General features: G+C 33.9%; 1 protein-coding gene across 2 annotated transcripts; it reads right to left on the bottom strand.

Annotated features, from left to right (window-relative positions):
• Positions 1–4488: 4488 nt before the first annotated feature.
• LOC149911362 (uncharacterized) lies at positions 4489–9645 on the bottom strand. 2 transcript variants are annotated; one of them, XM_090105563.1, is made up of 2 exons: positions 9359–9645; positions 4489–6916 (listed from the first exon to the last, which is right to left on the bottom strand). In XM_090105563.1, exon 2 carries the CDS (start codon positions 6846–6848, stop codon positions 6252–6254), a length of 597 nt encoding a protein of 198 aa, XP_089961689.1. In that variant the 5' UTR covers positions 6849–6916; positions 9359–9645; the 3' UTR covers positions 4489–6251. The 2 variants fall into 2 exon arrangements, with proteins under 2 accessions (XP_089961689.1, XP_089961680.1); XM_090105554.1 differs by having other exon boundaries at positions 9381–9645.
• Positions 9646–10525: the final 880 nt, after the last annotated feature.

The following is a 10525-nucleotide window of genomic DNA, read 5'->3' as shown; positions in this document are numbered from 1 at the left end:
ATATTTGATACTAATTAGTAATTAATAATAATTGTTGTACCTACTAAATACTTTATAGGTGTGTTTCATTTTATCCGTTATAGGTAATAGGTACCTTTACTACATAGTACCACAGTATTACAATATTATTTCCTAGAAATATGGTAATACTGTGGTATTACTATTATATGTACTCATATTCCGTGCTTATATTATTATACTTATAATCCGTGCCTTTACTTTCTAATTTTTTACAAAATTTCTTTGGTTTGTTATATACTAGATACAGACAGACGGAAACAAGATAGATTTTAATTCAAGTCATTATTATTTATAAGATACTTACCTACCTTTTATTACTGTATTTTACCTTATTCAAAATCTAGGTAGGCATCTTTATTTTAACCATGGATGTATAAAAAAAGACGGACGCCGTATTACGAACAAACAACATGAAGCCACCATAGTAAGCTAGCGATCGTGTAAAGACAATAAACACGCACACACTCTCACCATAGTAAGCTAGTCGGCCGCCCGTACGCCGTGAACTACCGACTGATTAACTGCGTCACTGTTTCACAAAAAATATTTAAAATGCCGTCTTGCCTGGTTAAATGGTGTCGCAACAGTACAATTTTAAATAACAAAACACAAGGGATTACATACCACAGGGAAGCAAGTTATTTTTTTTATCTTTTAATGACAAAATTATTACGGCAAAATTTATAGAAAAAAATACAGCCGCCATTGTCATCACTCATTAGGACAGCTGTTGCCATGGCAACATGGCACACACACATGGATGTTTCGCCGCCATTACTAGGCTTCACTCAATGTATAGGCGATATACCGTCCGTCTTTTTTTATACGTCCATGATTTTAACTGACAGGTATGCGAATTTGTAAGTGTAAACAACAGACTTTGGTGTTGTAAACAATGATTACTTTATGAATTATTATTACCATATTTTACATTAGTGTTCACTTCAGTGAAAAGATTAATAATTATTGGCTTTAATTTCGAATGAACTCCCCTTGGAACTCCCTAAATTATCAGGATTGGATATGGTCAACAATCAACATTTTTGAAAATTTTTAAAGATGGCGCTAATGTGACTTGCTCTGTGGATCGAGCAACCAGTAACCAAAATCTTTATTTTTTTTATTTCATCTAAAGGCATAAGGGGCCGTTCAAGTATTACGTGAGCAGATTTCTTACCATTTTTTACCCCCCCGCCCCCCTTGTCATCAAAAGTAAGCAAAGCACTTAACCCCTCCCCCTATGCCTACGTAAACATTTTTAGTAATAAATGTTTATTTATATTGTTATTTTTAAAATAGGAAAATTCATGAAAATTTAACTGATAAACATAGAGTAAATGACAAAAAAATGTGCGCGATGTGCGGTGATGGTGAAGAGTGGTGGCGTACCGCAGTTTCTGAACTTTCAAGTTCAAACCATAAATCACCCATCAGGCGCGGGGATTTTGGGGAGGGTCACACCGCACACGTAACACGAAGAAGAGTATGCAGTTCTATCTAGCTGTGCCGCGCGAAGTGTAGTACAGACTAATAATAATATAGGTACTACCACAGACTAATAATAATATACTACGGTACTACGTATACAAGTAGTAGTTTATTTTCGTGAGAGTAACCATTACATACCTACGTATTCATCCATACAAATACAAATGCCCATTTGCACAAACTTTGCTTTATAATGCAATGTTTATAATATTAGTAGGAGAAGTAGGGCAGGACAACCATGATATTATTACCTATGTATTTAAGACATTTTATTTCGCGGGACCTTTGCCCCACAGTGAAAAAATATACCTAATAGACAACTAAGTAGGTAGTTATAGTGTTATTCAACTGTTTCGATTCTTTTAATATATATTTTATTATAAGAAACAAAAATCTTGCTATATTTTGGCACTCTATTTGGCATCTGGGCACTGGGTAATTTTCTCGTTTTTTAATTAAAAAAAAAATTAAAAAGGTAATGTTTTTTTATTTGTCTGCGCCGGAGCCCAGGTTGCGAAACGCTGCTTTATAGCTTTAGTTTTATACCCAACGGAACGGAATGAATTTTTTTTGAATTCGTCATCTAGGAACTCAAACAAACAAGCTAACTGAACTGAACTTGAACTTGAAGTGTTTAAATTAAATTATCAGGGTAGAAACCTTCCTGTCCTTTCTTCTTTCTTTCTTTCTTCTTTCCTATTTTATCCCTTTGGGGGTACAATTTACCAAAATCCCTTCTTAATGGATGCCTTCGTCATAGTGGCTATCTGCATGCCAAAATTCAGCCCGATCGGTACAGTAGTTTGGGCTATGCGCGTTGATCGATCCGTCCGTCAGTCTGTCATCTTAGCGATAGATTTATTAATAGGTACCTACCTAGTACTTAACTATAGATAGATTAACCAATTATAAATAAAAATCGAAATGTTTGAAAATTTTGCCGTTAAAACCAGTTCTTTTTTTTTTCAGATAATTTATATAACGCAATGGTTTCAACAACTCAACTCCAACTAAAAAATTGGTTAAAGTCGATACGGTTATCATAAAGACAGTATGGTAATACCTACTTAAATAATTTGCCTTTCTAATAATTTAGACTTTTAGTAGATATATGTACATATTAATACATTTTCCTCATTTGGAAAATTGTTTCACGAAATCCTAGGATGGCTAGGATTTAGAAATACATACCACAAAATCACGGAAGATGTCGAATAGTCTGGTTTATTAATATGCCTTTTTACTAGGTACTTTAGGTTTTAACCTCCTGAGACCCAGGATTATTTTTTCTTTCTTTTTTAATAAAAATTAGCTGTATCTGTTCTAATGCAATTATAGATATTAAAAAAAATGGAAGAAAAAATCTTTCGTGGAAAACTTGGATTTTCTTTATGTCATTTATATATTACAGGGGGTCCCAGTTCCAAGTGTAATAAGTTTATGAAAATGAAGAAAAACTACATGTTTTTTTAGTTATTATATATTTTTAATCTTGAATCTAAATATTTATTATTGTATCCATTGTTCTGTGTCTATTTTTTGCACCTTGGTTCAAAGTTAGGTATTTTTAAGGGTGAGAAACGACCAGTTCAAGTATTTTGCACCGGCGCGGCGGTGTATTTATATTGTCACGTCCACCCCTAGGTCTAATTTCTAATCCATCTTCTCGGTCAGCCTCCTCTAATGCTTGGTCCACGTCATGTGCGTCCCCGAGATGGTCTGCCAACAACAGAAGATCACATACATAGTGACGATTCTGTTCTGAAATGACTCAATCTCATTGGACAAATGGAAGAAAAATAATTTTCTGGAATTTGGGCGGCTTCATCGGTATCATTTGGGGGATTATCTTCATCTCAAACATTTATTTATTCAATTAGACTTCTTCTAAAAGCAATTTTGAATCGTCCCAACAGTATTAACATTTACCATCGATTCGGAAAGCAGTATCTATGGAGAAGAACCGGCAAGAAACTCCATAGGTCCATCATATTGGTCAATATTTGACTCATCCAGGTGTTGGTAGATCTCAGTATCTTATAATCCTTGAAAATTATAATAAAATCTGTAACATAAACTAAATAATGTCATATAGGTAATACATGGGGCCCTTGTAACCAATACCAATTTGGCAAGAATTGAGACCAAATGTCTTACCAGTATGACATAAAAGAAAACATTCTTATTTTTCACAAGTTTTAGATTTATCTTACAAAATAACTATTGCTGTTCCTGAAATAATATCTATTATCATTAGATATACAAAGATATACTGCAATATACGAATGGTTCCACTAGAAATGTAAGATTACTGACCACGTGTTTGCCGTCGCACAGCCACCGTCAACTTCTAAATGAGAATACTTCAAATCACTGTCACTTATAAAACCAAAAACCGATTAGTGTAGTGGATGACATACCACTACATCGATTTGAGGTATTATTCCCGCATATACGCAAAAGATGGCGTTGAAATATTTTTTTATTGTTTATGTAATATATATATGACCGCAGGCTCCAGGAGGTTAATTATATATATAACTTAAATTTGTGAATATGGTGATCAACATTCAACAGCAACCTGTGACTTAAGAGGATGATACTTAGTCTTTTCAGTATGGGGAATGGGAGATAAAGGTGATAAAGCAAATATACAACATTGAATATTTTTTCATCTTTATTTAAGTTCAAAGTTCAATAAATAGACACCTTAGATATTGTTAAGACGACATAATATAACAAACGGAATAACTTTGAATATAACACTCACTATCACAGTAAAATACACACAAATATTCATGGTTTTTCTAATTTATAACCATAAATAAAAAACAGAAATATGTATCAACTTAAAACTTAAAAATACAATAATATAAGCGATAGTTTAAAGTGAAGGATTTACGACACCTATTAGTATATTCTAGGGATTACACATTAACATTGAATCTACAATTTAACTTTAAATACCTACTAGAAAAAACAAAAGATTCTCATTCTGTTAATTACCTCAAGTTAAGACTTTTCCAATAATCAATTAATTAATTAATCAATCGAATCAGTCGATCCCATAAGTACCTACTTAATTAGAATGAAAAAGAATATATTATCCAATGTTTATCAAATGGGAGTTACGTTTATTGATTATTATCATTGGAAACGGTTTGATCGATTTTTATGGAATTTTGTATAAAAATGTCGTGAGTATCTGTATCGGTCTTAATAATAATTATTAATCCCAATTGTTAAGGGTACCCTAACCTTTGCTGGGTCAACGAGTTTTTGTACGGTCTATATGCTAGAATCTTGAATGCACACAATTTTTTGTTGGTAGTTTAATCAATACTTATATAGTAATAGCTACTATCTATTAATGAAAAAAATCCCTACTGACATCTATTTCTAAAAAATAATGCAACGAAATAAGCAGATAACTTCTTACCTCTTCTTACAGATATTTACCGAACAACATCTATTATATAACAATAATTTATCCTATATATTTAATTACATTAATATATATTATTATTTATTATATGACGTCAGAAACACAACCTCTAATAATAATTAAAGTATGCACGCCTTAAATACTATTTGGTATTTCGCAAAACCTCGATCTTAGGAGTTCTGAGACACATCTAAAGAAAATATCCAAGCAGAATAAGCCTCTATTTTTTAAATATATTCTTAAAATTAATTTATTTACATAATATATTATTAAATACCAAGTCATGTCTTTAAATAACAAGATGAAAAAGAAAAAAAGAGGAACTATTACTGATAAATTAGCTGAATTGGAAACGTAACATTTTTTTACCAAAAGTACCTATTGGCTACTAGTGGGTACTTATAAGTTGTAATTAGGTATTATATTATAGATATTTATAAGGATATTTAACTACGACTACAGGTATGAGTATGTACCTACGCTTTGTTTTTTTTTTATATTTTATGCTACTAATGAGTAATGATGTGAATAATAAAGTATTTATCATCTTTCTACACATAGAGAAACATGTATACTTAATTTGAAAAGAGTTTGACATGACACATTTTTTTTTGTATTTTTAATACAATAATATTTTTCAACAGGTACCTACAATAAACATTAACTATAATACTTATGTATTAATGTATAGACTCTTATTTACCTACGTTACAAAAAAAATTCGTCAAAGATAACTTTAACAGCGCTGAGCAAAAAAAAAACAATAAATCAAACCATCAAACGTTAAATAATAAACACAAATAAAGGTACTGAAACATCTTATATTTTTGCTTTTAAGCAAAATATAGTAATAACTAATAATTAACAATTAAATAAAAGTAACATTGCAAAATTTTTTCTTCGCAAACCAGACCTCGAAGTAAGTCAAGTCCTACATTTTTGGTTTATGCTCTTATATACCTACTCTTTAGCTTGCGAATCCATGTGAGATCCAATTTTTTCCTCGTTTAAATAAAGTTTACTTCGAAATCTGTTCATTGAAGGAAATAGACACATCGCATTGCAGATAAATAATGAACATTCGCAGAAAAATTATTTGCATTGAAATCTAAGTTTGTTGCAATGAGATATGTCTTACCGAAACAAGAAGGGTAGACCGCCATCGGATCCTTCGAGTCCTCCACCTAATAACCGATATAATTAAATTAATCATCTCACAAAATATATACAAGAATAAATTAATAAACTTAAATAGGTACTCAGAACCGATAATAAAAATAAGAGGGTTAGAGTGCGTTTAGATTTCGGCGGGATGGGGTCGTCGATTGTGAGTGCGCATGTGCCTAGTTATCATATCACGGCGGCAGGCCGCGTATGGGCAGGACGGGCAGCGGTAGGGCTTCTCTCCCGTGTGCGTGCGCTGATGAGTGGCCAGATGATCAGAGCGCGAGAACACTTGACCGCAAGCGGAGCAGGAGTACGGCTTCACGCCGCTGTGCAAGCGAGCGTGGCGCGTCAGCATGTCGGAGCGAGCGAAGCGACGGTTGCAGATCTCGCACTCGTAAGCCCGTGCAGCATCCGGGGCCTTGTCCCTGTGCCGGGACGCGACGTGCTTGGCAAGACGATCGTGCACCGAGAAAGTCTGTCCGCATATTTCGCAAGCGTGCACGGGCGGCACAGGCGGCTTCGGCCGCTCAGATTTTATGGACAGGTCGAGCGGTGCGTCCTCGGGCGCCTTGACGTCGTAATAAGAAGTATCGAGCATTAGCCAATGTGGAAACGGATAATTATTATTATTATTTATTTGCACCGTGAGTTTGTCGAGCAGTTTTGACAGGCGTCGCCTCTTGAACATGGACCGGGGGCTGTAAGTTTCGGGAACAGTTTCAGCCATGCTTCCCGTTCTGTTTGGCTGGGGCGGTTCGTCTCCATTCCTTTCCGGGTCCAATGCTGTGTGCCAACCTGATAAAGGAAATTCTAAATTAGTCAACATAAATATATACTCTATTTACTGTTTTGTCTCACTTAGTATAACTATAGAACATTACAGCAGCTTTTACGTGATTTAATAACAGTTTCTAAAATATGTTTCCATATAAGTACTAAAGCCTTCACAGTAAAAAAGTAGGAAAATGGTGTGTACAATATTCCCGCCAAATAAATTGTAAACTCTATCTAGTTCAGATAATATAATAACTAGATTAGTCTTCACTAAAATTTTGAAGCGAAACGTTGTTTTAGATTTTAGGTATCCTATCCATAGATGTTAGGTACTGCTCAGCTCTATCGGGTTAAGTTTTTATGTTTACTTTTTAGGCACGTGTTACCTACTAATATTTTTTAAGCGAAATTTGTTGAGGTATGTAGTTATGTAAATGTTTGTTACTCTTTCACGAAAAAACTACGTCGGATTTGAATAAAACTTCATACTTAGTTAATAATACCACATTATAAGTTAGAGTAATAACTAATACCTTTAAGGTTATACGTCTGAGTCCTGAGACCTGAGTATCACATGACTACATGAGCTATAGAAATACTTGATTTTGCCAGCGGCTTTAACCACGGGTATAACCGCGCGGCATAACTTGCTAAACTACAAATATATAATAATAGGTATTATGTAAGACCTTATCACCAATAATTTGTGTAATCATCAATGCTTTTTACACGCTTTATATTAGCTTCACCTGTATGTTTGTATGTTTGTAACCGACTTTTTTGGGCGCGGTTTGACCCACTTTAAACGGCCAGATTTCGTTCAAACTTTGCAGATTTATTGAGGACCGATGACAATACACTAATTTGATAAAACTATTCCATTTTTTAGTTCGGTTTCTATAAAAAGCGTGTTTTTTAGTTTTTTAAACTTTTATTATTTGAAGTGAAACTTCTCGGAGTTGGAAAAAAATTTAGTGTAACATTTTTTCGTTAGTACGCGTGACATTTTTCCGTTACGCGCCATCTTTTTCGTATCCCTATCACGCGTGTTTCGACGTATTTCTGTAAAGTTGCATATATAGGTATGTAGTAAATTATTTTTTGAAAAAGAGGTCATAAAGAAGTTTCACTTCTTACGTGTGTACACTAGTACCTACACGCACACATTTTTTTTATACCTTCGTATGTAATTTCCAATGATACAATTATAAGTTAAAGTATAATTATTAATTTTAAAATATTTTTTTTTTTATTAATAAAAGGCAGGTGCTGTGGTTTTTTGCTCTTATTTATTTTGCGAGATGTCAGGCATAAGCAAATACTTACTGATAATAAATTGCACCTTTAACGCATCTGTCTTTTGACTATAATGGGCGACCCTTATCCTAATCATGCGATTGGTAAGACGGTAAACTTTTTCAACCAATGGGATGTCTTTGGGCCGGTACAATAGCTACTTCCCCTAATATTTTGAGAAAGACGCGCGGGTACTGGATTTAGAATGATTTTTTTATGATCTTACAAGGCGTTGCTAATGACAAGTAACAAGCAATGATAGGGGGGGTAGCAATACAATACATTCTACGGGCTTATATTGATGCCGAAGCGGACCTAACGAGGCTTCGCAGAAATGTGATAAAGCAGATAGGTAATATTGTATGCGTAATTTTTGCAGAAATTCTTTGCAAGAATTTTGCATACGCCGTATCATTTGATTAAGTTTCAACGAACTTGTATCAATCCAATGATATTATTAAACTAAATATAGAATGCAATCTCATAGGGAAATGATTGAATTTCATGGAAATGGACGATAGGTTTGACTTCAAGCTAAGCTTACGCAAAGCTATTATTTTAACTTTTTAAAAGGTTCTATAATATATTATTATTCTACCACAGTTTGATTTGTAGGCCGAAGGATTGAGAATTTATATTAGGTACCTATACTTTGTGGTTGATTAATACCTATACACAATTATGAAGTACTACCTATTACAGGATAAGGTTGAGAAAAGTTTGGGGTAAACTTAAAAAATTTCAGTCTTAATTAAAAAAAAAACCTCTGGCAATAATCATTTGGGAAGTTGAACAACTGCAACTGGGCGGTCAGGTACCTACACGCTTTCAAGGAAGTGAAAATGTAGAGCTTATTGGTTCTTTAATCAGGAATTATTGATATAAGAATCCACAGAAGTGATGAAATATTATATTTGCACTTCCGTGGAAATTTCAATATCTCTCTTCTAAGAATTTTCGTAGGTACCTATCTGCGTTTTTTCACAAAAATATCGGAAAGCAAAGAATAGTTCGTTAACTTTTGCAGAATTAAAGAGGTTGCATTTGATTTCTCCACATTCCTGGAAAAACTGATAGAACACCGTAGAGCGACTGCTTTTAAATGGAAATATTTAAACACGTATTATGCAGTGCTGGCACACTAACAAAAAGTAAAACCATAATTACACGAAACTTAAAGAGAACGCACATGATTTACATATCCAAAGTGAGGGTCCAAGTCGATAACACATTCACACAAGCACTAGTTCGTTCCGTGCAGTTATAATCCACTGCATTTTTGGTACTGGGATGCGCTTAGAAGCGTGAGTGTTGCGTAGTGAACGGTAAGTAAGGTCGGCGGGTCGGGTGTGCGACCGTCGACCGGTCCAGCCGCCCCCGCGCCTCGTATAGGCATACACATTTACACACGATCGTAATTCAATGCACTTTAACACGTCTGTCTCACAACACGCCTCCAGTCCGACTGACAGCCGACAGGCGGAGCGCCCGCGCCACCCCCGCTACACCTGCCATGCGAATCGCTGCAATGCGCACACGCACCGTACGCACATACCAATATAAATTATAAATGTATATAACCTACGAGGCTTTTCTTTGTTATTTTCATTATATTAATTTTTAAAAACGATGTTACTTTATTTGTATGTTAATATAACATATTGAATACCTACTGATATAAGGCGACGAAAATCGAAACTGTTATAATTGAGCATTCGTGTTCGTTCATCCCTACGTCTGCGACCAAGATTAACTACATAATATCGCATCTAGTATTATAAATATTTTAATATTTGATGGCTGTATCATATTGTCTGTGGTTGTATGAATCTCATTTCAAAATTAAATGCAATTGAAGAAAAATAGCTCATCTGATAAAATAGTTTTTGACTAGGTACCTAGTCAATAGATTATTTTGAATAGAAGAATATCGAAATAGATAAATGTAGACGACCAAAATTTTATTTGTTTAAATTAGTTACCTAGATTTGATACTTTTTTTATTTTTTCAAACATAATTCGTAATGATCAGAACAACATTTAAGAATTTTTAATGTAAAGTTATTTTAAAATTTGAATGGTAAGTAGGTATATTTGCATGAAAGTTTCAATACTTGCACAACAAGCATTCGTGCGAATTTCAATAAAATGGGGTTGTTCACTAGACTCTAATAAAAATCGACTCTCTTCCGATTGACGTGGTCAAAATTTCTATTTACACAACGCGGTCGAAAATGCAAATAGAAGTTTCAAATTAATCACTAAGCTCAAACTAAAGCATTTTAATCCCATAAGAAACTGAACGTACCTATCATTTTAGTAACTGAGTAGGTA

Source organism: Colias eurytheme, chromosome 1, assembly GCF_061535395.1.
Source record: "Colias eurytheme isolate Ceu_HAF_F1 chromosome 1, ilColEury1 Martin Lab GWU primary, whole genome shotgun sequence".
Classification (NCBI taxonomy): domain Eukaryota; kingdom Metazoa; phylum Arthropoda; class Insecta; order Lepidoptera; family Pieridae; genus Colias; species Colias eurytheme.
The sequence above is the reverse complement of the archived record's forward strand: the minus strand, read 5'-3'. Positions and strand labels throughout refer to the sequence as shown.

Excerpts from the sequence above, each read along its gene's own strand:
- LOC149911362 (XM_090105554.1), bottom strand. The coding sequence starts at position 9,423 with ATGTGTTATCGACTTGGACCCTCACTTTGGATATGTAAATCAT. Across the intron at positions 6,917-9,380 it reads ACTTTGGATATGTAAATCAT|GTTGGCACACAGCATTGGAC; the intron begins GTGCGTTCTCTT and ends TTCCTTTATCAG.